Source organism: Pholcus phalangioides, unplaced genomic scaffold (genome assembly GCF_987345545.1).
Source record: "Pholcus phalangioides strain wild (caught in Gottingen) unplaced genomic scaffold, Ppha-v1.0 ptg000017l_1, whole genome shotgun sequence".
Taxonomy (NCBI): Eukaryota; Metazoa; Arthropoda; class Arachnida; order Araneae; family Pholcidae; genus Pholcus; species Pholcus phalangioides.
In genome coordinates this window covers 62451582-62479581 of record NW_028301610.1, presented here as the reverse complement: position 1 = coordinate 62479581, position 28000 = coordinate 62451582, and the positions used below count along the sequence as shown (strand labels likewise).

General features: G+C 39.2%; 1 protein-coding gene across 3 annotated transcripts in view; it reads left to right on the top strand.

Moving 5' to 3' along the window:
* The window catches only part of LOC149074480 (polypeptide N-acetylgalactosaminyltransferase-like), a 91961-nt gene that overhangs the window by 41259 nt on the left and 22702 nt on the right, over positions 1–28000 (top strand). For 2 of the 3 annotated variants that reach the window (XM_089246973.1, XM_089246972.1), the window contains exons 2-5: positions 9578–9747; positions 17191–17295; positions 25345–25412; positions 25527–25592. In XM_089246973.1, the coding sequence (XP_089103099.1) occupies positions 9578–9747; positions 17191–17295; positions 25345–25412; positions 25527–25592 (409 nt within the window). The remainder of the gene's footprint in view (positions 1–9577; positions 9748–17190; positions 17296–25344; positions 25413–25526; positions 25593–28000) is intronic. The other variant, XM_089246971.1, reaches the window with a different exon arrangement.

Below are 28000 nucleotides of genomic sequence, written 5' to 3'. Positions count from 1 at the left end.
GTGCATTTACACTTGACCTTGCGTTTCCCCTTCAATCGAAATATCTTCATTTGTTGGAGTCCCGTCTTCTCCTTCTTGGATACCATCTTCTATGATTGGTAAATACAAATACAAATACAACGCCACAACAGGCAAAATGCCCAACGAGGTGGCTGATAAAAAGATGCCCATAAAAATATGGTTGTCATATGTTTCAAAAATACAGCAACCCAATTAAAAATGCAATTAACACAAATTACAAACAATATATACACATGATAAAATATTATACAATGCCCATAAAGAATACTTATGGTTGTCTTATTCTAAGAATGGATAGCTTCTCGATTTACCCCAACATGTTTATCGTATTTCTTTTTAAACGTGTCAATTGTGTTACAATTTACTACCTCCGGGGGTAAGCTATTCCATTTATTAACAACCCTATTGGAGAAAACTTCCCTGCGACACCATAACCTTGCATTGTCCCTCACCAATCGATACTGGTGTCCCCTTGTAAAAGCAGTCGATTGGCGGTGTACTAAAAGTTCATGGTCCATCCTATCCATCCCATTGAAAATTTTGAACACTTCGATCATATCTCCTCGACACCTGCGTTCATCCAATGTAAACATATTCAAAAAATGAAGTCTTTCTTCATAACTCAAGCCCCGTGTGCCAATAAGGACACGCGTAGCTCTTCTCTGCACCCCTTCAACCAAGTCTATGTCCCTCTGTAGGTATGGTCTCCAAAACCTTACAGCATACTCCAGTCCAGGACGAACTAAGCCTCGAAAAAGCGGAAGAATGACTTTAGGAGAACGCGAAGAGACCTTTTTGAAAATGAGACCAAGCATTCTATTCGATTTTTTGACAACCGCTGAACAATGTTCAGAAAACTTAAGTCGCTCGTCAATGAGAATTCCCAAATCGGTGACTCTAGTTGCATCCGGGATAGTGACACCATTCAACTCGTAAGAGAACCGTGGGTTGTTCGAACCAAAATGAGCGACCATGCACTTATCTACGCTAAACGTCATGCTCCATTCATTTGCCCATGCTGCAATCTTGTTTAAGTTGGTCTGGAGCAACTCCCTATCGCTTTCATTTCCGATTACCCCCATTAGCTTCACATCATCTGCGAATTTGCTAGTAATTCCATCGATACCCTGATCGAGTTTGTCGATAAAAAGTGAAAAAAGTATGGGGCCAAGGACACTTCCCTGAGGAACTCCACTTGTGACGTCTGTCCAACCAGAGAATTTCCCGTTCACCATAACTCGTTGCGACCTATCTCTTAACCACGATTCTATCCAATTCAGCAAGTTGCCCCCTATTCCAATCTCGTGTAAACGCTTCAAGAGTTTGCCATGTTGGACCCGATCGAATGCCTTCTGGAAATCAAGGTAAACAACGTCGACATTTTTGCTCTTATCCAAAGCCTTAGTCACGTAATCATAGAAGCAAAGGAGGTTAGTTACACATGACTTCCCCTTCCTGAACCCATGCTGATTATCCGACAATACATTATTCTCGTCTATCCACTTCACAAACTGCCTTTTGATGATAATTTCCAAAATTTTCGAGAGGGAGCTCGTCAAACTCACTGGACGATAATTAGACACCACTTCTCTACTACCCTTCTTAAATATCGGAACAACGTTAGCCAGTTTCCAATCTCTCGGGACGATACCCTCAGCAACACTACTCCTGTATATCTGTGCGACTGGCCCCAACAATTCATTAGCACCTTCCCTGAGAACCCTGGGATAGATATCATCTGGTCCTGGTGCTTTGCTTGCACATACATTTCTTAGAAGATTTAGGACCTCCACGTCTTCTACTTGAATATCGTTGAGGGTTTTATTACTCCATGCAACACCCGTATATCGAATATCATTATCTCCATTAAAAACCGACGCGAAAAAGTCATTGAAAGCACTACACATGCCTACATTGCTCTCTACTTTTGAGCCTCCTATCGAGAGGGGGCCAACTGTCCCCTTACATCCATTATTGACGTATCGAAAAAATGATTTTGGGTCAGAGCCAATGTTATCTGCCAACCTAGATTCAACTTGCTTTTTACTATCCCTTATCGCTTTCTTCAACAGTCTTCTTTTATCAGTAAACAATGATAGGTCACCTCGTCCACTTTTATACTCTCTGAATGCTCTTTTCTTTTCAAGATAAAGGTTCCGCACGCTATCCGTGAACCATAGAGGGTGTGATGTACAAACACGCTTTTTTCGAACAAAGGGTATGACGTCGTGCAAAACAGAGGACAGCTTCGTACTAAATTCTTCCCATTGACTTACCACCCCTACTGATTCCAACCGGTCTTTGAAAACTTCCGCTAACCTTCTTCGCAAAACATCAAAGTTAGTTCTCCGAAAACAAGGAACCAGTCTTTTGTTATCAACCTTACCCGAGGAAAAGTTACAGTGAAATCTGACGATACGATGATCACTGGAAGAAAACTCTTCCCCCACCGAAACATGTTCAACTAGATCCTCAGAACTAGTAAGAACTAAATCCAAAATAGCAGTACCCCTAGTGGCTTCTGATACATGCTGATACAAAAAATTTTCGAGCACCAACTTAAGAAAGTCTCTTTCATACTGATTTCCAGATGAAAGGTTCTCCCAATCAACACCCGGGTAATTGAAATCCCCTAGTATGAGAACCCTCTTTCGCTTACACATGTAGGAAATTTCATCATGCATTTTGGCGATATAGTTTTGATCCCTATTCGGTGGATTGTAAAAACCCCAACAATAAGCTTATGACGTCTTTTGTTCTCAAGTTCAACCCATATGGTTTCAATATCACTTCTCTGCACGTTACACTCTCTAGCCTTCAAACATGATTTCACGTATATCAACACTCCACCCCCTTTCCTATCAGATCTATTTCTCAAAAAAGTATCGTATCCGGAGATGTGTAAGAAAGATTCATCACCATCGTTTGCCCAAGATTCTGTAATGGCTATAAGATCCAAGTCCTCCACAACTATCATAGTTTCTAAAAAATCTTTCTTGTTACCCAAGCTCCTGGCATTTATTAACACACATTTTAATTTGCCCGGTGGTTTGTTGTCAATCGAGAAGCCATCCAAGTCAGAGGTGGGTAATTCCCCGTCAGTACTGTTGTGATTATCATTAACTAACCCGCATTCCCGACTACGTGGTCTGGGAGTAAAAAACCTGACCTAAGACTATCGTAAACCTCCCAGACCCCTCTCTTATTTAGATGGATCCCATCCGAACGAAGCCACCTATCGGTAAATGCGGGAAGCTCCAAGAACGTGACCCCAAGTGAGGAGCAAATGTCCTTCAGGCCTATATTGAATTGGTGGATCCTACTCCTATATCCCCTACTACCCCTTGGCAGCACTGGAATCACTGCCAGGGGAACAGGGGATTCATAAAGTAGTAGTATTAAGAAGGCGTAATATATATAAGTAATCCATATTTCAGGAATAATAAAACAGTAATATTTATTTATTCACGAAATTTTCCCATAACAGACCATTAAGGACAATACCGAACACCAACGGGCAATATTCCCCAAATGACACCTCGTGGCAATTTTTCAATCTAACCTCAAAAATGTACTCAGCAATTAAACTTTCTTCCTACTTAATAAACATCTAAAGAAACTTAGAATCTAATGATACCAAGCGATCACTAGTCTAGACGCAAAAGTACTTCACTCACCTCTTATCCAAATCAGCACCAATTTTACTAACAAAAGTTCCAAAAAACCCGATTTTTCACTCACCGCAATCACAATAACACAGCTAGAAAGGTACTCGCCCGCTCAATGAGTTTACGGCTAACACCGACAGGCTGCAACACCTATCAGACCCCTCTATATTCAAACAGTGACGGAGAATAACGTTGTTCGGAATACCCTGGTGTTTGGTATAACCCCGCTCTCCCCGTTAAACCATTTTAATCGCATATTTAACGCTATTTTTTTCCCCAACTATCCTTCGTTTTATTAAATTCGAATATCGCACTTAGAAACTTTTTTTTTTTTTTTGCATCAGTAGAGACAAGGAAATAACTTTCTAATTGGGTTCTTGAGCACAGGGTGTGCTTTTATATGGTGTCCCTATAAAAAAATTGACATTTTCATTTTAATAACTTTACAACCCCTTGCAATATGAATGATATATCTGAGTACTACACGTTATTTGGATACTTTTTCTAATTGGAAGTATGCCTCTAGGATCAAAGGCCCACCAGTAAAATACCATACGCCCTGTTACCTATATACTCTGTATATAAAATAACGTGTCCTGACTGACTGACTGACTGACTGACTGATTCATCATCGCCGAGCCGAATCTCTTGAAGCTATAATTATAGAACTGTGCCATGTTTGTTTATGTGTGTGAATTGTTTTATTCCATGACGTAAAGACTAGCTAAGAAAGGTTTTTGAAATTCGACCCCTAAAGGGGTTCAAAGTTAACATAGAGAAATCACGTCCAGCTGAAACCGCTGGAGTTATAAACATGAAATTTGGTTAGTAGTTTTATTTTATGATCAAAAGATTCGCTAAGGAGGGACAAATTTCAACCTCTAAGGGGTTCATAAGGCGATTCAAAGGTTATACAGGGTAATCATGGAAGAGCTGAAAGCACTGAAGCTATAAATATGAAATTTGGGTTAGTATTATATTTTATAATGTAGATACCCACTAAGGCAGAATTTCTGAAAATTCAACCCCAAGGGGTTCATGAAGCGTTCAAATGTTATATGAGAGAATCATCGCCGAGTATTTTTCAAATTATCAATCCGCGAGCGAAGCCGCGGGTAACAGCTAGTGGTTTATAAAGCGAAAACAGAGATGCAATTCGTGAAAGCGATCGCTGAAGCCGTTTTTATGAGCAACGGAAGAAACACTTCCACGCTCTCTGGTAGCAGGAATATTTGGATAATTCTTTCGTAACACACTAATAATTTGCATAACTACATGTAAAATAACTGCCTGCCAATTTTCGTAGCGATTCTACTATTCTATCTTGGTGCGTTATTTTTTTCTTTGACCGATATTCTATTTTAAAAAATCTACACATAATTTTTTTTTTGTTTGGTCAATTATTGGTCAGTTTCCTCACCATTTTAATAACTAAAGAATTAAGAATCTAAATTCAAAGTCTAAAATATTTAGTTTCCTAAAAGTTATCGAGAGGCCTAAAAAACTTGCATCAAAAATATGTTCCAAAAATAATGAAAGAAAATGTGCATGTTCAGTTTTCCTGAATATGTAAAACCTGATTTCTCGGTACATCGTGTGTCGTGAGTAAGGCTAGGATTTCTATGACTGCATATTTTTTTACAATTTTGCATATTTCGCTATTTTTACCCGATATAGCATTTTTTCATGATTTTCATCAATTTTAAGGCATTTTTTCATGATTTTCAGAATTTAAGGCATATTTTTCATATTTTAGAGTATTATTTTGCAGATCCGCGAAGACGGGTCCCCCCCCCCCCGAAGTTCTGTCTTTACCCTAGCTTCATATCCCAGAATCTACGATTTTTCGGCGATATTAACAATAATTGGCAATTTCATTTGTATACCTTTAACATTATTTTTGACAATGATTGACGATTTCCCGTAATTTCATCGAGGAAATATGGTCAGCCGATTTAAAAAGGCACTTTTAATGGTTTTTTTAGGGCATAAATGCATTTTTTATGAAGTATATATTCTGTCGGATTTTAGGTAATAAATATCCTAGCCATGAGTATTAGGCCTAGAATTGCCGAAAGCTAAAAAGCCCAAGAAGGGCAGAAATTCAAAAAAGCGCAATTCGTCTGGATCATTTGAAAATATTTCAACTTTTGTTGAACATCCATAAAATGAAAAAGGCAGGTAGGGGAAACACTTTTGCTATTTTTGCCCCTCTTGCTTAGCGTCACCGATCAGGCCAAACCTAAGAAATTCGCAGATGCTGGCCTATAAATGACCAATTTACTATCATTTATCATTTCTCAACTTAACACTCAATCATAGCTTTCAACCATCAACAGTTTTTATCGGCTGTAAAAATCTAGTGTGAACATCAAACTGGTTCAACCGTGATTTAAGAGTAATTATTTATCTACCTTCGTTGCTTCATAGCAGCGTTCTTCTCAACCTTTCTGATCCCAAGGACCAGTGAAATGTCTGAAACAATTTGGCGGACTAATTATGTCCAGTATTACGGGACATTCCTGTATTTTTGGTTCCGATTTTTTTTATTCATTTGCACGTTTTTTCCACGATGCATATTTGAATTCGTAATATTTACTGAAATTTTGAACAAAAGATAATTGTCATAACTTATTATATTATGAAAATTATTGCCATAAATATTAATATCCATTTCACATATTTTTCATGTAATGAATGTTCAACGTTTTTTCCTTGCACTACTTTTCAATTCACCACTGTAGTCCTTAACTCACCCTTCCATTTCAGCAATTTTAGCAATAATTAGAAAATTTGCCAAACATTGCATTTTTTTTACTTAAGTACGAGTATGAATGTGTAGTTTTTATTCGAACACTTATGGATGCTACTAATATCAAAACAACAATAATTTTTCAATTATCAAGTGTGCCTGCGGACCACTTATGCCATCGCCACGGACATTATCGTGCGCAAAGGGGGGGGGGGGTTGTGGTTCTAACCCACCTCAAGCCGAGATTATGTGTGAAGTGTTATTTTGCAGGAAAAAACGTAAACCCCCCTCCCCCTTGAGAAAATTCTGCGTACGCCTGTGGCCACGGACCATAGGTTGAGAAACGCTGCTTTGTAGGGTCTCGATCGGAAAAGCAAACTATTTCCAAGACGAAAAAGAAACATTATATATAAAGTAGGAAATTCAACTGTCTAAAAAATAAGTAAATATCACTAATTACAAGAACTTTTCTTATCCATATATATACAGGGTGATTATAATTAAAGTTCCCGTACTCTGAGTAATTTTTTAAAAACTGCTTATCCGAATACAGCCAAATTCTTAGGATATCTTAATGAGACCACGGGAGAAAGATTTGTGAAATTAAAAAGAAGTTTGATTTTCCACCACCAGGTTAAAAAGTGGCGCTTTATACCAAGTTTCTATGAAATCCGTCAACCAGAACGGGCACTATATATGTCTGAGTCTACTCCCAGTGCCGTCTTAACGCATGGGCCCGGGGGCCCACGGCCTCAAAAGAAGGGGGACCTCCCAAAAACGAGAATAAGTTGAAATTTTCGAGAATCGTCTAGGTAGGGCCTCAGAAAAATAACTTGGCCCGGGGGCCTCATGATGCTCTTAAGACGGCACTGGTGTGCAAAAATTAAGAACGAGAAGGTTTTTCTAATGTAAAATTGTGCAAAAGTGTTCTAAATCGACACAAATAGTACCATAAGATCCCCAAAATGTTGAAAGCATGGGAAAAGTAAACAAAACTTTCCAAAACAGAAATCCAAAGGATAAAAGAACTTTATTCAAAAATCAGCTTCGAGCACAATTGGACAGAAGACCGAAACGTCCATGCGATAAGTGACTGGCAAGGAAAATCCAGCCTTTAGTAGGGGGTATGATCACCCCTAACTGCTATGCAGGATTTGCATCGTCTGCCCATGCTGAGTGCAAGGTAGTCAACGAGCTGTTGAGGCATTGCTGCCCATTCCTGTCGCAGCGCCAATCTCAGCTCGGAACCGTTCCTGGTGGCTGGTAACGTGCCCCACTCTCTCCAGATGTGCATGCTAGAATTGCTAGTCATGCTAAATCTGCTTTCATCCGTTAAGAGTACTCAACCTCAATTTTTCAGCTTCGTCCTTAATTTTTGGACACCAGTGTATGTAGTGCCCGTTCGGAAGACGTATTCCATTGAAACTTTGTATATACGCTATATGGAGCACGGGTAAAGGAAGATTCAATAAAAAAGCTCCGCTTTTTCACCTGGTTTTTTTATTTCATAAATTTCTCTCCCATGGTGTCACTAAGATATAAAAATTTGGCTGTATTCGGATAAGCAGTTTGTGAGAAAAACTACTCAGACTACAGAGTACGGAAACTTCAACTACACTGCTGGCCACCCAAATTGCAACACCAAGAAAGACAAGAGATATCGCAACAATATTTATTTTGTAGATAACATGTTGACCAAGCATCAAATGATTAAATTTATAGACTTCTGTGAAGTGTGGTTCCTGCCAAAATCAGTAGCCAGAGTAGCCGCCATTGTTGGAGATCACCGCTGCCACACGCCTCGGCATTGATTCAAAGAGACTTTGGATGTGTTCTTGGGGTACAGCAGACCAAGCAGCTTCCACGCGTTGCCAAAGTTGATCTGGTGTGGCAGCTGGGGATGTAATCTGGGGCAATCGTTGAGCAACCATGGACCACATGTTTTCTATCGGCGAAAGATCCGGAGAGCGAGCTGGCCAGGGAAGCAATTCAATCTGGCGATTGACGAAGAACCTTTGGACAATGCGTGCCACGTGTGGTCGCGCATTATCCTGTTGAAATATGGCTGTGGGCAAGCCCTGAAGGTAAGGATGGACAACTGGCTCCAACACCTCGGAGATGTAGCGCTGGCTTTTTAAAGTACCGGCAATGCGTACTAGAGGAGTGCGAGAGTGATATCCAATACCGCCCCATACCATAATACCCGGTGCAGGACCAGTGTGGCGGTGCATAACGCAGCTGTTCAGCATCCTCTCTCCACGGTGTCTCCAGACTCGAATCCGACCATCGTGGTGTTGCAGACAGAAGCGTGACTCGTCAGTAAAGACAATTTCATTCCATTGTGCCGTCCACATCCTTCTTTCATCGCACCATTGGCGGCGAAGATGTCTGTGGTTCTGCGTCAAGGGTAGACGAAGCAATGGACGTCTTGCGGATAGACCACTCTGCTGTAAACGGCGTCTAATGTTACGCGCAGACACTGGATGATGCGGTACAGACTGAATGTGCTGTGCTATGGCTCGTGATGTGGCTGAGCGATCCGTCACTGCCATACGCACAATACGCCTGCCATCACGTGAAGTGGTGCACTGAGGTGGATGCGATCGAACACGTCGTACCCTCCTGCATCCAACGATCACATATCCGCATTACAGTTGTTTGGTTTCGTCCAACACGACTACCGATTTCCCTGAAAGATAATACACAATCTCGGTAGGCCACTATCCTTCCTCTGTCGAACTCGGATACTTGATCAAAAGATGATCGCTGTTTTCTACGAGGCATAATTGATCGTTTTTTTGAAAAAAACACTATTGCCGTACTTCAAATCGTCGAAATCTCCAAGCCTTAAATAGCGCTTTGAAGTGGCGCCACAGGCGCGCGTGATGTGCGTCTGCGCTGAAATTCTAATCATTTGCATATCTCACCTCCGCTAATGCATGTTGTAAATTTCATATTATTTGCATGCTTCCTTCAGGGTGTTGCATTTACGGTGGCCAGCAGTGTATAATCACCCTGTATACAGTCACTATTTTTTTCAAAAATATTACTGTTAAAATTTTCCGTCGGTAAACATTGCACATTCTTTAAATCGACAAGTTATACATATTCATTATATACTTCATTTCTTCTTTAGGTTATCAAATACGAAGATTCCGCAAGTATGGTATGGATGTTTGAATCCGATTCCTACATCCAACGTATTTCATCCTTCGATGAGGATCCTTACAGTAGACATGCTTTCAACACCCATGTAAGCGATAATATTCCTGTTGATCGGGAACTGCCAGATCCTAGAGACTCAAGGTAAGGTGTCTTCATTCCCGATAACTTCAGCATTATAGATGAATGAAATTTCTGAAAAATGTGTGGGAAAGTTATTTGGGTTGAAACGTGAAGTGTGCGTGTGTGTGTGTGAATGGAAATGATTTTTATTTTAGCCTAAAGATAAAGTACCAAAACACTTGACATAACTGAGCTGAATAATACCAAAGTTTACTTTCTGGCAAGTCAAACTTCTTTATTACAGAACGTTCAATTCAACGCTTTCAGACCCGAGCATTCATTTTTTTTGGAATTTTCAATGTGTTTTTGCATTATTGGCACTCAAAAAAAAAATGCATTAAAAACAGCAGCAAACATTAAATGTCAGCAAATCTTTTTTTTTAAAAATGCAATTTTCAGTTTTTTTATAACTTTTTTTTGTGAAGAAATAATTCACTTCTTTCAAATTTTTTCAGCAAGATGATGCGGGGGTATATTCATCTTCATAAACAATTTTTTCCAGAATTTTATAGCTGAATTTTATGCAATGAATAACACTTTTTTCGGAGGCACTTTTTCCTGGAAGCCGTCTTGAAAACTCCAGTGTAAGTTCAACTTTATGCACTGCCCTCTGATGAAAGCCCCCATAGTTCATACAAATACAAATACAAGGCCACAACAGGCAAAATGCCCAACGAAGTGGCTGAGAAAAAGATGCCCATATTAACCAACATGCCATATTAACTCCCACAGGTCAAAAGAAAAAATTCTACAATGAGAAAAGGCAACCCACACATTTGTGGCACCAGGGTCTGCAAGGGTTTAAATTGTACTAAATGTCACCACAAAAAGTAATCCGTACAGGCTGGCAAGGCCGTCTTAAAGCATTGACCCACCTGGGCAAGGCTCGGGGGGGGGGGGAGAGTGTGATTCTCGATAGTATGTAAATTTTAGGTTCCTACTTCCATATACGTAGGAGCCCCGAAAAATATCCGTTTTCCTGGGATACCCATGATATTGTTGAGACAGACATGGTGAGATCAGATCTTCATGTCCGCTGTCCTTTATAAATGATTCTGTAGTCAAAAAATTCCTTCAGCATTGTTATTATGAAATTCTACTGTATGGCAGGTCACATGGTCGAGATGTAGATTTTCATAGCTCCATGTTCTGTAATTTTGGCTACATATATATCTATTGAGATGGAATCATGTTTCGTCTGTGAAAAACAATCAAACAACGTAACTGTGCAGTGTGTCCGGTAAGTGCTAATGCGGCCTTTATCTCATCAACCGTCAGTCGTAGAGGTGCAGTTTCAATTTAAAAAATGCTCAAATGGCGTTCAAAAATTATTTTGTACCAGTTTTGAGAGTGAAAATATAGTGCGTAACGAAATAAAAAATCTAAATTTTTATACGGTCAACCTGTCCTCTGACGTTCCGATTAGAAAGTTGTTGCCCGGTCGCTCCTGGGGCCAACAAAAAAAACTCCACGTTTTTAAGTGCAGTATTCGCTGAAATATTCGAATTCAAAAATTGGAGAAAAGTGGGGAGAAAACAGCATAAAAATGAAGGAAAGGAGCGTTGTCCGTTAGTTTTTGCTGTTTTTTCATAACTTTTCTCAGATATATCTTAGCGAATATTGCGGTTAGAAACATGGAATTTTTTATATTGGCCTCATAAGGTACAGGGGAACAACTTTCTAATTGAAAATTATAGGACAAGGCGACCGTTTAAAAATTCAGTTTTTTTACTGAGAAATTGAATTTTCTGAATGTTATGCCGAAACTGATATTTGGAAAGAAAAGTAATTTGTCTCCTCCGGGAAACGAACCCGTTTCCCCTTGCATACCGGGCAAGTGACAGGAAAGAATAGGAAAGAACAGCATAAACTAATGGACAATGCTTCTTTTTGTCGTTTATAATGTTCTTTCCCAACTTTTGTCCGATTGTTGAATTCAAATATCTCAGCGAATACTGCACTTGGAAACGTGGAATTTTTTTTATCCTCAGGAGAGACAGGGTAACAAGTTTCAAATTGGGTTTTTGACGACAGGCTGTCCGTATAAACAGTTAATTTTTTTTTTTATTTTAATAAAAAAAATTAACAACAATAAGTACAACCCTTTGCAACATGAATGACGTATCTGAGTTCTACACGTTATTTGAATACTTTTTCTAACTGAAAGTATGCCTCTAGGATCAACGGTTCACCAAGTAAAATGCGGCAATGGGAATTAAGAAATCACCCTAAAAAAACACTGCTATAGTTTTTATCCTTTCAACGAAAGAATAGGAAAAGAGCTCGACTCGTTTTCTTCTACTTAAAATTGCGTTAATGTGTTCTCCTGAGCCAGCGTTTGCACTTCGAGTGTGGCCTAAAACTGTTTTTTCCTGATTTTAATATGACTCAAAAAGTTGGATACCCCTGCGCCACGCTAGGAAAACACAAACGCGTAGCGTGATTATGTAACACATTTCTGCCGGCGCAAAATGGTCTAATTCGGTTCACGCGGTGCAAAAAACCTATCCCTAGGAAAGCCTGGTTTTCCTAGGAGTAGAATTTCTGCGCTGTGTGCAGCGTGAGGGAGTGGATTGGCTAAAAACCTGAAATTCAGGTTTTTTTATAACCAATCAGCGTTTTCACGCTGCACGCGGTGCGGATAACCTGCAGCTAGGAAAACCCGGCTTACCTGACTTTACGGATGTCATATGTGGGGGGGGGGGGGGTCCCTCAAAACCAATACTATTTCCACATTTTGTCGATAAACTCGATCAGGGTTTTGTCGAGAGTATCTGCAAATTCACCAATGACATAAAATTCGTGGGTGTAGTCAAGAATCCCCATGACAAAGCGTTTCTTCAGCACAACCTGATTTTTTTTTTTTTTTTGATGGTACTAGACATTGATTTGATAACCCTCATTGATGGAAAAAATCAAGGATTTCAATCATCGATAGTATAATATCAAATATCGATGTATATAATAGCAAATACCGTACACACAGGTTACTTTGGCCCGTGTGTATGGTATTTATAAAACTTTTATAAAAGTTTTGCTTCATGTTATGCTAGAAGATAACAAATAATAAATACTGAGATTTAAGGTAATTTTTAGATAGTTCAAACCTTTCTCTAAAAGACTGTGATATAGCAAATGTGCATTCTCTATGGTATTTTTATGAAATTTTTTTTATTATTTTGGGCCAAACTAACCCATGAGTTAGGGTAACTTTGTCCTACATCAAATGTTCCTATTTCAAAACACTGTAAAACAGTGTGCTTGAAGCGATGGAAGCCATTGGTTTCGAAGAAAAAGTACTCTAGCGTATCAATTCAAAAATACACTTCATTTATTCTTAAGTTTGTACTAGTACTTTTTTGTCACAGAAAGAAATGTTTACTAATCAATAGAGAAAAAGACCAAGCAACATATCAGTCTTATTAGAAACCTTACACAGGTGCGGTTCCTATATACACGGTGTCCTGTAAGTCCTAATGCAGCCTTTATCTCATCAGACGTTCGTCGTACAGTAACGGTTCCAATTCAAAAAAATGCTCATAATGTATTCAAAATCCCTCTACACCAGTTTGGAGAGCGAAAACACAGTGTGTCAAAAATTAAAAAATCTAATTTTTTATACTGCCCCCCCCCCGCCCTTCATTTTCCAATTAGAGAGTTGATGCCCTATCTCTCTTGAGGCAAATTATAAAACCCACGGTTCTAAGTGCAATATTCGCGGAGATATTTGAATTCAAAAATCGGAGAAACATTGGAAAAGGAACAGCATAAATACAAATACAAATACAACGCCACAACAGGCAAATTGCCCAACGAGGTGGCTGACTTAAGAACATCATGGATCCCCGAGCCATTTTTTGGAGGCCCTACCTACTACTGCTACACCCCCCCCCCGCCCGCCCGCCCGCGGAACCCCCAACGAGTCGGTACATGCGTGAATGTGCGTGTACGTGTAGTGAAACCTGACGTGAAGTTTTTTTTGTTTCTCTGTAATGCTTGTTATGTGTAGTGCTGCCATCTGCCACCAGTTTTTCTAACTATGAGTGAAGTGTTATGATTGAATGATTTATCGTTGTAGGACTGTTGCTCTCTCTGGCGAGACTTTTTAACGGGGAGATCGCCTCGCATTTGCGCCTTGAAGTTGGGAACCACAGAAAACCAACTTCACCACTGTGGGGTTCGAACCCGGATCCTCGCATCGCGAGTCCGTCACTATAACTGAAGGAAGTAAGCGCTTTCCGTAAGTTCATGCTGTTATTTCCCAACTTTTCTACAATTTTTTAATTAAAATATCTCCGCAAATATTGCACTTGGAAACTTGGAATTTTTTTTTGGTTGGCCTCAAGAGAGATAGGAGAACAACTTTCTAATTGAAAGTTGGAGGACAGGGGAAGCCATATAAAAATTAGATTTTTGATTTTGTGGCACACTGCGTTTTCACTCTCAAAGCAGATACAAGATGATCTCTGAGCACGTTTTGAGAATTTTTCAAACTGGAACCATACCTCTACGATGTACGGTTGATAAGATAAAGGCGGCATTAGGACTTACGGGGCAGCCTGTATAATCTTTGTACACTGAAGAGCCAATAAAACTGGTCCACTTGCCTAATATCGTGTAGGGCCCCCGCGAGCACGCAGAAGTGCCACAACACGACGTGGCATGGACTCGACTAATGTCTGAAGTAGTGCTGGAGGTAATTGACACCATGAATCCTGCAGGGCTGTCCATAAATCCGTAGGAGTAAGAGGGGGTGGAGATCTCTTCTGAACAGCACGTTTCAAGGCATCCCAGATATGTTCAATAATGTTCATGTCTGGGGATTTTGGTGGCCAGCGGAAGTGTCTAAAGTCAGAAGAGTGTTCCTGGAGCCACTTTGTAGCAATTCTGGACGAGTGGGGTGTCGCATTGTCCTGCTGAAATTGTCCAAGTCCGTCGGAATGCACAATGGACATGAATGGGTGCAGGTGATCAGACAGGATGCTTACGTACCTGTCACCTGTCAGAGTCGTATCTAGACGTATCAGGGGTCCCTATCACGCCAACTGCACACGCCCCATACCATCACAGAGCCTCCACCAGCTTGAACAGTTCCCTGTTGACATGTAGGGTCCATGGAACGTGTTTCCAGTTTTCAACAGTCCAATGTCGGTGTTGTCGGGCCCAGACGAGGCGTAAAGCTTTGTGTCGTGCAGTCATCAAGGGTACACGAGTGGGCCTTCTGCTCCGAAAGCCCATATCGATGATGTTTCGTTGAATGGTTCGCACGCTGACACTTGTTGATGGCCCAGCATTGAAATCTGCAGCAATTTGCGGAAGGGTTGCACGTCTGTTACGTTTAATGATTCTCGTCAGTCGTCGTTGGTCCCGTTCTTGCATTCCGGCCGCAGCGATGTCGTAGATTTAATTTTTTACCGGATTCCCGATATTCACGGTACACTCGTGAAATGGTCGAACGTGAAAATCCAAATTTCATCGCTACCTCGGAGATGCTATGTCCCATCTCTCGTGCGCCGACTATAACACCACGTTCAAACTCACTTAAATCTCGATAGCCTGCCAATGTAGCAGCAGTAACCGATGTAACAACTATGCCAGACACTTGTTGTGTTATATAGGCGTTGCCGACCGCAGCGCCGTACTCTGATTGGTTCCATATCTCTTTATTTGCATACGCATGCCTGTACCAGTTTTTTTGGCTCTTCAGTTTATTAGTCTTTTAAAGGTTTAAAAACAACTTCAATTCTCTTGGCTATAAAGTAAGTAATCACAGAAAAAAATTCCTCTTTTCAATAATTTTATAGGCTTGATCACTTGTGCGACATTAGGCCATATGTAGAAAAAGGTATCTTTTTTCTGTTGGCGACGTCCGAAAATTTTTTGTAGGCTCCATGCAATCCACAATAGCGCCAGTTTTCTGCTACACTCATAACCAGTCCTGGAAAATGTTTTCCTTTTTCCGAGCAACTCCTTCCAAAATGTCGTTTAGAGATTGTGTTTAAAAACAGTTTTTAGCGGAGTTGATTCCACTGACTCATTTTCCACAACAGACTTGTTAGTTTTATAACTTAAAGTTCCCGGTATTGGCTCAAACATTTTCCGCTACTTTGTCCCACTTTGTTTTAGGACAAAGTAATCCGTTTTTGGAGATACCAGTTCTGTTTTTTTGGTCTATTTATATACATAACCAAAAAACCTTGATGGTTCGACGAGAACCAGTTATACATTCTTGATTCTTAATGAGGATGATATTGACTTTAAAATTTGGTACTTGCCTAAACTATAAAGTCTGTATTCTTTGTACAAACGAACAACAACAAAACTCGACTTTGACAACAAACCTCGTGTATTGAACCCTTTAAGCAGCAAGGACGAGATATCTCGCCTCCATAAAAGCCTCTTATCTCAGCATTGGCAAACCCAGACGTTTTGCAAAGTTGATTTCTCAATATATAAACTTTTCCCTATACCCTTAGTTTGCACCTGCTGAACATAAGCGGAGATACGGGGGGGGGGGGGGGGTGCCCCCAGTGTCAATGGTGGGGCCGGTTGATGTAATGTGCATTCATATATATGAATTGACATCATCATGACCCCCCCCCCCCCCCCCAGCCTTTCAAGTCTATCTCGGCCTATGTTGCTAAAAATAAGAAAAAAAAGGTTTATGAAAACAGCACTGCTGCAACCTAGCGAAGAATATTAGAACGCTATTGAAAGTTGGCTTGCCTAACTAGTGCTACGGCTTAGCGGAATTGCCGGCTACTTTGCGAACTTGAAGCAATCAGCTTATAGCACGTATGTTTCAATCATATATTCCTTTTGGGACAAAGTAAAACCCTAGGGCCAAATTAGCCCGTGTTTACGGTAAAATGAAATGATTTTTTACTAATAAGATTTTTATGATTTTGCTACTACAATACTCACTAAAACGATTTTACCAGTTGACTTTTTTTTTTATATTAGGGTGTATTAAACCTGAATTTTATTCGATTTTTGTTCGATTTCTCTGTTTTTATTAATTATTTTCCTTTGACTAGAATGGAACGTAAAATTTATATTCCTTTTGGACACTGTGAAACAAACAACCAGAATGTCAGAATTTTCTATTAAAGACACTGAAAAAATTACATTTAATCACATAACCTGATAAAACACAATCACCAATGGATTACCAAGCATCGTGAGAAACCTTAAAGTAATATTTAAAAAATTAATCGATATTTATCATCTTAATAGACATATTTCTTATAAAAGTATTTTTTTCAATTTATAATCATAGCTTTGTCATGAAAGGGGCAATATTTCGTTTTTACTGCAGTTTAGATTATGCCGATTACTTGTTATTCTTTTTATTTACACGGGGAAAAGTTCGTTCAGACATTTTTCAACATTGTTAGATAAAAAAAATTTCGGGAAAAAGATATATATAAAGATAAAAACTTTCTCTTAAATTTCACTCCACAGATGTAATGAGAAAAGTTTTCTGCCCAAGTTTCTGGATGCCAGAGTTAGTGTAATCATTAGTTTTCACAATGAAGCTAGGTCAGCTCTTTTGAGGACAATAGTCAGGTTAGTATGGTTAACGTATTATTTTCTGTAATTTTTTGTATAATGAGACATGTTTGCGTAACGCATACTTTTTTTTTTCATATCAAGCATGTGCCAAGTAATCTTCAAAATATGGTAGGTTTTTATCACATAACAGTCAGTATTCAGTTTCGTAATTGCCAATTACCGGTTTTATATGAAGGGAACAGCAACAACATTGTAAGGCTATTTTGAGACGTTAAATATCATTGTTCTTTTTACATCAAACTAGAAAAAAAATTCCAATGAATATTACTGTGGGAGTACTAATATCATTATGAAGATCCAGTTAATTCCTCTAACCATCACCAGTGATCACCTAACGAAGTCAATGAACGCTCAACAGTAGGATAAACTATATTTCAACCGAAATATAGAGAAGCAAAACCGTATGGTTAAGAAAGATTCTTCATTTGACTTCACTTCCTATACTGTAGTTAGATTTCATTACTACTAGGATGTATGCACAGCAATAAAATGTGTTTCACAGATAAAATGCATCTAAAGATCTAAAGCTTTAGCTTCGTCGTTTTAAGAACTTTATGCGAATACAAATTATTTAATTAACCCATAACTAATTATCCAAACATTTTTACGTGTTGAATTACTAGGCAAAAATTGATTACTGTCTCAAGTTAATCCTTGTATGCCTGCGTGTCCGTCAAGGGTGGTCAGTTCTTCTGGTGTTTGCCAGATTCTTTCTTTCTTCCTTTTAGGATGCGCTAGATTAGATAATTCATTCAACCCCGCACCAACTCCCCCCCCCCCCCATGTACCAAATAACAGTATGATAGAAAATTATAAGGTTTTTTTAGATCTTTTTTCGTATTCCCAAGAGATCTGTCCAGGGAATTTGTTAGTATTAGTAGACATCCGTGCCGGGATTCGAGCCCACACCTGCACAATCAGAGGCTAGCTTCCTAACCACCCCGTGAAAAGTCTGTCCTGAGGCCAGTCAAAGATCCAGCCTAGAGTCCCTGCTTTCGAAGGTGGGGGCATGGGCACCAGGTAGGTTCTTTGGGATTACGTTTGGTCCGCGGATTTCCGTGCGTTGTGTTGATTTTATCCCTACATGGCCTTTCGCAGATGTTGAAAGAACTCTGAAAGTTCTATGTCAGCGCTTCTCATCCTATGGTCTGCGGACCAATTCTGGTCAGTGATGATGACCCAGGTGGTCCGCAAGCAGACTTGATAATTTAATTCTAATTTATTGAAAAGTTATTCAGTTGTTGTGATTGTTATAAATAATATCCTTATGGGTTCGAATAGATTAGACCTTCATTACATAGAAGTAACCATATTTTATCGAGAAAAATACGGGAACTTGCAATCCTTTAATACAGAGTATCGCTAATTGTAGCCAAAAAAAAAATTTTATTTTGGACAAAATTTTCATTTATTGCTAAAATTTTTGAAGGGGGGGGGGGTTGCTATGCAAAACGTAACAAATAAAAATGTATTTCACGAAAAAAAATCGTTCAACGTGACTAGGTGACCATATTTTATTGAGGAAAAATACGGAACATTCAAATTTATTTCACCTACACATATTACGCAAGTACAACAATTACTAATAGTTGCATGGATATACAGGGTGAACCTGACCTATTCTGCCAAAAGAGGGGGGGGGGTGATAGACGAGCCCAAGTGGATCATGAAACAACCTACCAACCCTGTCCTATTTCGAATCGTTTTCGATTTAGGGTGGCAATCGATTATGAGAAAAAAATGATTGAAGTCCGAAAACCCCGGATTTGTGAAATTTTTTTGAGACCTACACTCAAGCTAAGCACATATTTGGAAAGCGCGGAAAAATCCTATAAGGTCACACCAATTTCATTGAAATATCAGGATTTAGTGGTGAGCTACAAACGCTGAAAGATTGGCGAAGTTCAAAAACTGTCACCAAAATTTTTAACCGCTTCACTCACAAGCGATTGGATTCGGATGATTTCTGCTTGACGAATCGGCGATAAATACGATACAAGCTTTGATAAACTTGTTCTAACGTAATGGCATATGAGAAAAATTAAGGGGAAAAAGTAGAAAAGTAAGAAAAAAACAGATGAAAGGAAAACAGTATACTACTATACTCTCTCTTATCTGTAATACTTACAGATGAGAGAGATAACAGGTATATTTGTCTCTCTCTCTTTCCAGCCTCACATACCTGTTTTCTTTTCCCTCTTATATGTATGTATATAGTACAACCTATTTAACATTAGAATAAAAGTTTTATCCTCTCATCACGACGATGAAAATAACTACTTTTTTTATAGTGTTGCAACAAAGTTTTGTGGTGGAGAGAGGAAAGAGAGAACAGACTTGTTTGAAATTATTCCACTGGTGTTTGGACGCAATATCACGTCCTTGATCGTAAAGTGGTTAATTGCCGATTCCGTGAGCACCCTTTTAGCTACAATCAATCAAATTTGCCAAGAACTTGTCCATTCCACCAGCTTTCGAAAGAGCCTACAATAAACCGTAGTGGTGTTCTGGTTTAGGATAAATTTAGCCCTTTGTTCGCAATACATCACTGAAATCTGCTTATTTCGGTGACAATTCGATTTTTAACTTCACTGATCTCTCAGCTCTTGTAGCTCGCCATTAAATTAGCACCTCCTAGAGATAGAAGGCCTCCGCACTAGTTGCCAAGTTCACCTGAATATCATGAGAATAGTCCGATAAAACTACCTAGCAAGTTCGCCACATTTTGAATTACAGCATCCTATTTCGTTTCTTCTTATTTTGGCGTAGAATCTTCCGGGTGGGCTCACAAATACCGCATGGTGATTGGATATAGAGCATCGTCACCTTATATGATTTTTTGTGCAAAATCAAATTGTCACCAAAATCTGTAACCGCCAATTCCGAATTTTCGTCGAATATCTACTTCGACAAACGCTGATTTCAGTGATGTATTGCAAGCAAAAGACTAAATTTCTTCTGAACCAGGAAAATGATATGGTTTATTGTGAGCTCTTTCGGAAGCTGGTGAAATGGACAATTTTTTTGGTAAATTTTACCGATTGTAGCTAGAAGGGTGTTTGCAGAATTGGCGATTAAAAATTTTCGTAACAATTTGATTTTGAAGTTTGCCAATCTTTCAGCGCTTGTAGCTTGCTATTAAAACCAAATATTTCGATAAAATTGGTGTCACCTTATAGCACTTTTTCTGTTCTTTCCAAATATGTGCTTTGTTTGCGTACAAATCATCTAAAAACTTCACAAATTCTTGTTTTTTCAGACTTGACGTATTTCCCATAATTGATTATCCTATCCACCATAACTCGAAAACGGTTTAAGATAGGACAGGGTTCATGGGGTGTTTCATGATCCACTTGTGTTCGTCTATCACCCCCTTTCGTTTGGCAGAATAGGTCGGATTCACCCTGTATACATACATCGATGTAGGTGGGATAAGGAAGAAAAGATCATGGTATGATCTCATGAGCTCCCTCACCCCGAGTGAAAAAACAATGGCCACAGCGTAATACATTAACTAAAAATGTGTATTGTGATCACACACCCAACACACACATTTAATATTCTCATATATATACGCGTTCACACATACAGGGTGTTCTGTTAATGGACTGACAAACTCAGAGGGTTGTTAGTAGGCATCAAGAAGAACAAAAATTGCAATGGAACATGGTGTCGCAAAGCACGTCGAGAGGGTGAAAAGAAAAGACATAGTTCTAGAGCGGGGTTATCGTTATGTCAAGAGGTAGCATTATCATCAGGTGCCACCAAATGTATGATGTTGTCGTCTCGTCTTAGTGATTGCCGCCCCAGTATCGCAGTTTCAAGGTGCTCATAAGGTCTGCAGGTTCGATTCTGTTTAAGAACACAAATTCCTTTCTTTTGCGAGCCGGAGGTGACCACCGATATATGGCGCCTTCATTTTCACCCCAACTCGTTCGGTAATAAAATTGTTGTATGGCGTATGACCGGAGTTTGTTGCGCGGTGAAACAGTAGTAGTATCGCGAGAACAGAATGCATTTTCAAGTATTTATTCCCAGCAAAAAATTCCAATTGATTAGTTGATGAATAAAATTCATTTGATTGTTTCAACCTTGTACCATAGTTTATCGCACAATACTTCTAATGCATTACACAGAAATTAGCTTCATGGCAACTTCATTAACGCCATCAGTAGATAGCTCAAAATAATCCCTAGAAACAACAAACACTGGTGAGAGAAAATTTAAAAATATATTGAAGGTCATTTTAAGTTGAATATAAATGAATAAATATAAATAGGGTGTTACCAGATTCGAAAACTGAAAAAGGAGGACGCCTACACACGCATCCTTAGTAACGGCGCTTTTTCCAATTTCACAATAGATGGCGCCACTATTCTGACTAATATAAAACCGGTCACAACAATAATTTTTCCCAACTCCAAAACACAACCGCTAAAAAAAGCAAATCAGAAAAAATTCTGGGAATTTCGACGTATGCGTGGTGTATGCGTGTGCGAAAAAAAACGCAAAAACACTCATATCAATGAAGAGATATATGTTTCAAAGTGGAAAAAGAAAATTTTCCCGAGAAGAAAAAAGAAAAACAATTCCGCAAACCCCTGAAAAGGAAGACGAAAGGGTGAATTTTCCGAAATGTAAGAGGACGCTTGAGATGACATCAAAAAGGAGGACGGTTGGTAACCAAATATATAAATAAATATAAAATGTATCGTTGCAAATTGGTTTCGCAATATCCTCAAAACATATATTATTGTCATTTATCATAGTGAAAGCTATCGTTGTGCATATACAGGGTGGTGCAAAATGAACGTTATGGTTTAAATGCTTTATAACTTTTTTTATTTTTGAATAAATTGTTTACATTATTTTGTCAAAATACAGCATATGAATGGAGAATATTGTTAACTTAAACGTGAAAAAGTACGTCTCGCAGGTGTCGCTCATTTTCCGCTTCACAAAGTCGTGCTCCTTCCAACACATGTTGCATGACTTTTCGCAAAATTTCAGGGGTTATGGCACGGATTTCATTGCGAATATTGTTTTTCAGTTCAGGTATGGTCTGTGCCTTATTGACGTATACTATCTCTTTCAAATAGCCCCAAAGAAAAAAGTCTGGAGCGGTCAAATCCGGCGAACGCGACGGCCAATTGAAATCGCTCCTACGCGAAATAATGTGCTCCAGCGAGGTTCCTTACTGAACCTTTATTTCCCTACCTAAATTTTCGTAATGCTTCTGCAGCAGGTTCATTAAACATTTTTGTTGTTTTTACATTCTCGAATAAAAACGAATGCTTGCTGCATAATCTAGATGCTTTTCATGTATTTTGTTAACATTATTTTAACTAATTTCGTTTTAATTCGAAATTCGTTAACTGATACATTTAAGCGTTAATTCTAACGAATTTTAACTAATTCTTTTTCTTGCGTCTAAAAAAAGTCTGACTCTTTGACAAGTCCAAGACTATTCAGGCATAGATATATAAGATTAACTAGACTGCGCGTCCTATTGTCCGGTGCCCTCTTTTTTTGAAGCACGCACCCCATATGACGAGTTGAGTAACAAGACTATGGTATCCATAACTTGGCACGCTATCTTCGTACTTGGCGACACATTCCTTGTAATGAGTGAAGAAAGCTTTATTTAAAAGTGAAAATATAACGAATTTTGATATACAAGGTGGGCGAAGAGTCTGTAGAGACTTTAAAAATTCATAAAATCCGGAAAAATAACCGAAATAAAATACCGGTTTGCAGGGTTAGCATCACTATGTCACGGGAACTTTTTAAGACAGGGAAAAAAAATAACTCAGAACAGCCGATAGGTGGTGTTGACGTACACAAGTCAAAGAAAAGATACACAAATAACTAAAAGAATGCCTTCAAATCGTTTATTACAGCAGTATGTGTTCCACATGACCACCCCCACAGGGGATAAGACATTGCAGGCGAGTCACAAATCCAGCAACGGCAGAGTACAGCAGGTCCACATACACGGTTTACAATGGTGAACTGATTGTGGATTAGGAGCGCAAGTTCTTATAACCGTCTCATTTGCATATTTCCACCGAAGTCGCTCGTACCAGCGCCACCTATCGGCTGTTTTTTCCGGTCTTAAAAAAATTCCCGTGACCTAGCGATGCTAACCCTGCAAACCGTCTTTTATTTCGGCTATTTTTCCGGTTTTTATTCATTTTCAAAGTTTCTACGGACTTTTTGCCCATCCTGTATTACCACCTTCATCACTCGCTGCCATTAACCACGGAATTTTGATTTTTCCCTTACGCGAATTAAAATGAAGAATGTTTGGCTTACAGCATGTTAATGTGTCAGAATACATTCCAGTAATTACATAACGAAGCCACCTTGTGACCGACAGATCGTACGATATTACGGTAGTGGGAATTATCGTAAACCAAGAAGAGACGTGATTAGCTGAAATCGTGTAATCACGGTGCATTTGCGAAATTAGCGTCCCGGCAGAGTCCAGGTGATTTTCTTTCCGAGTTCACCTCGGCATAATATCCAGAAAATATCTGGTTGAATATTGGCTTGAATGCAAACAATTATTTGCGTTTATAAACAGGGCTGCACAAGGCCGTAGAGGGGGAGGGGGAGGACTTGGTTGTCTGGTCTCCCCCCCCCCCCCACCCGAAATGTGAGAAAATTACCGAAAAAAGGGAAACCAAATCTATAGTTCTATCACTGTGATTCCCCCCTCCGTACGAAATTTCTGACCACGGGCCTGGGGCTGCAACTAGATGCTTGGTCAGCCACGCACCCCCCCCCCGTAATGTTAAAGTTAGATTAACGGGTGAAATTCACTCCCCCATCTGGTCCAGCAACCGGGGCAGAGACCAGCCTGCTTCCCCCTAGTTGTGACCCTGTTTATAATTTTTCAAGGATAAAAAATAAAAGGTGAAAGTTACTGCAATCCACATTATTTTTAGCAACAGGGGAGCAAATGAAGTCACACCATTATTTTGTGAAGTCATATCGCAATCGTATTTTAAATAAGCAATGTTATGGTAGCATATTTTGCAATGGCATCTGATTATAATGGTTAAATACCTCAAGTCAGGGTTCAAGTCCCCTCCCTGGAAATGTGTTATTATCTTTATTTAATTTGCTTCTCAAATGAAGTCATCTATCTTCCAAAAGTCAAAGTATTTATGGTCATTTTTTAATGTCCGGTTGACGTTTTTCAACGTGGACATAATGACCATTTTTATTACGTCAATTTTAAGGCAAATTATGGCATACCAAAACGTTTTTAATGACGTCAGGCTACTATACTTGGGCTATTTCGGGGAAGTTTGCAAACATTATCAGTTTCACTGCTGTTCAACACAATTTTAAAATCTGATGAAAAATTTAATGATGCAGGCGTACTTAGCGCCGTCTTAAGAGTACCATGGACCCCCGGGCTAATTGATTTTTCTGAGGCCATACCACACAAATTCTCGAAAATTTCAACCAGATCTCATTTTTGTGTATGCCCCTCTTCGCTTGAGACCCCCGGGCCGTGCCCGGGTGGGCCCATGCCTTAAGACGGCACTGGGCGTACTGTAGTCAGGGCCCTACCAGTTTGCCTAGATACTTTGTCACCCGGTGCAAACCGGCATTTTGGCACCCCTTGCCATGTAGAAGAAGCAGTTAAAGGGTGAATTCGGCACCCCTTCTAATCCAGCGCCCGGGGCAACAGACCCGCCTGCTTCCCTCTAGTTGCGACAGTTGCATTCAATAAATTAAATTTAAATCTGAATTATAATCAATACACATGGTACTATTATATTTCCATTATTTTACTAAATGAAATACCTATCTGTGAAAAAATGTGAAAACTTTATATGTGATGGAGAAAAACCTATGCCATTTTTGTGTTCAGCGTGTCTGATTTACTAAAGATTACTCGATATTCTTTAAACTCCAAATTCATATTCACCCGTGTAATCCTTTTAATTTTAGTTTCATTTGCATTTCACGTTTATTTCAATAATTTCTCTACTCTGAGAAAAAATAGTTTTTTTTTTATTCTTCCAGTGTACTTAATAGAAGTCCCTCCCATTTACTAAAGGAGATAATTTTAGTTGATGATTATAGCGATGATGGTGAGTTTCTAAAAATAAATGCAACATTCATTTTTTTAGATGATTGTACTTGGTAAATGTGAGGAAAATATTTTTACTGATTCTTGGCATATACTTTCTGTTCATTTCTTCCAGCCTCTGATGGAGAAGAGCTTACAGTCCTGCCAAAAACGAAACTGTACAGAAACTCAAAGAGAGAAGGTGAAACTACTTATTCTTTTCTTCATAATTATCTTTACTTGCATTCTGAATTTTCCAGAACTTACACCACTAAGGACAATTAGAGAAGGACGCTGATTTATTTAAATAAAAACTGTGAGTCAAGAAATATTTTGATGGTTAAAATTCTAACTAAAACAGTGGTTCCCAATGGGTACACACCTCAAGCAGGCAATTTAACCACTTTACGATCAAAGACGTAATATTGCGTCCAAACACCTTTGGAATAAAGTCAAACAAGCTCTCTCTGTTTTCTTTCTTCTCTTATCACCGTCAGGTTTTATTGTAACCCTACAAATTTGTTTTCTTTTTAATTTTTCCTTTTATTTCTATACAATTACTGGTGACTTTTCCCCCACATATGATGTATCCTTCTACTACACTGGTGTGAGAAATTAAGAGAATTTGCAGACTTGGTCGATTATCTCTAGAACTACAGTACCGATTTTAATGAAATTTGATGTGTACATACATTGAAACAATACAAAACAAATAACCATTCAATAATTGTAATACACACACGCATGATCGTGCGTAACACTCATTGGAGTCGGAAGGTATGAAACAGCGGTTGCAGAATAAACAAAAAAATGGGTTAATGGGGGTATGGTCCGAACACATACTGGGGAGTCGACAAAGAGAGCGATTTCAAAAGAGAAAATACATCGATGCTTATCTCGATGTCCCCTCACATACTGACGAGGCGGAGAGAGCGAAAATGACCGCAGGCGTTCTGAAGGGTAAAGAAGAGAAGCCTTTGATCGGGAAAAGTGACATCTCGCCAACTAGTAACCCTACCAGCCTGTTCATGCCAAATCAATCAGTTTGGCAATATTGGAGGATTCCAATAAACCAGCGGTTCTCAACCAGTGCTCCGTAGAGCCCTTAGGGCCCCGTGTGAACTCCCAGGGGCTCCGTGGCCACTCGAGGAAAATAAATAAAAGAAACTAGTAAATTTGAAAAAAATTATTAATATTTTTGAATAATAAAAATAGGTCAGAAACTTTGATGAACAAATAAAAAATAGGCGTCCGGGGCGCCGCCATAGAAATTACATACCGGGAAAGGGCTCCGTGGGTCAAAAAAGGTTGAGAAGCGCTGCAATAAACCCATTAATCCTCAAAAGACTACAAGTCCTGATATATGTTTTTAACGACTTCTTGTATCAAACCGTTGTTTCGAATATTATTATTGCATAATGTTATTATATTATAATATTATTGCATAAAGATTTAAATAATTATACTTCAATCAAGATAGAGAGACGACAGAATTAGTTAGACACTGAATAAAAATACATGCCTATAATCCGCAGAAGCTAATTTCGATACTTTCTAAAGAAAATATCACCGTTAATGAGATGAAGCGAGAAGTTATCCATACACCTCGATGACGCAACTGTAATTTTTTTATGGCCACCGTATCATTATGAAAATGATTGTTATTAGCGATAAATGTATACGTGGTCGTTAATCACAAATTATCAGAGTGGATCCATTATTTATGACATCCCAGAATTATAGATTCCTCCTATATGCAGGGCCGTCTTAAGAGCATCATGGGCCCAAGGGCCAAATGATTTTTCTGAGGCCCTACCTACCAGGCAAATTTTCGAAAATCTCAACCACATCTCTCTTTTGTGAAGCCTTTTTTATCTTGAGGTTTCCCGGGCAGTGCCGTCTTAAGGTATGGACCCACCCGGGCACGGCCCAGGGGCCTCAAGAGAAAAGGGGCCTCACAAAAATGAGATCTGGTTGAAATTTTAAATAATTTGCCTGGTACGGCCTCAGAAAAATCACTTGGCCTGGGGGCCCATGATGCTCTTAAGACGGCCCTGCTCCCTGGTCGTGCCCTGGTGGGCCCATGCCTTAAGACGGCACTGCTTTTGGCAGTGTTCTATACATAACCAATTTCAATGAACGCGCGGATGATGCAATAAACTGGTTTTGATTTTGTAAGAAATATAGAGATATGTATTGTGTGTGAGATGCTCATTATTTGCATCAGAAAAAAATCTTGTGCCTCTTTCATAACACACGGCATTCCAATTCAAATCCACGGAAATAATAGATATTCAGTACAATAAAATAAAAGAGAAAAAAACAGAAACCGTGTTTCGACAATGTTAGTAAGCGATGAGCAATCGTCACGGTGTTTATCCGTTTTCCTAAAAAATGGGTTCTCAATCTCAAACATTTTCCACCCGCGCCACCCATTTCTCTTATGAAGAGCCATTGGCGTACGCAAAGGGGGGATTTGGGGTTCTAACACTCCCCCCCCTTAAGCCAAGATTATAGTGTTATTTTGCCGGAAAAAACGTAAACCCCCCGGAAGGAAAAACAAATCTGAACCCCCCCCCCCCCAAGAAAATTCTGCGTACGTCTATGTGA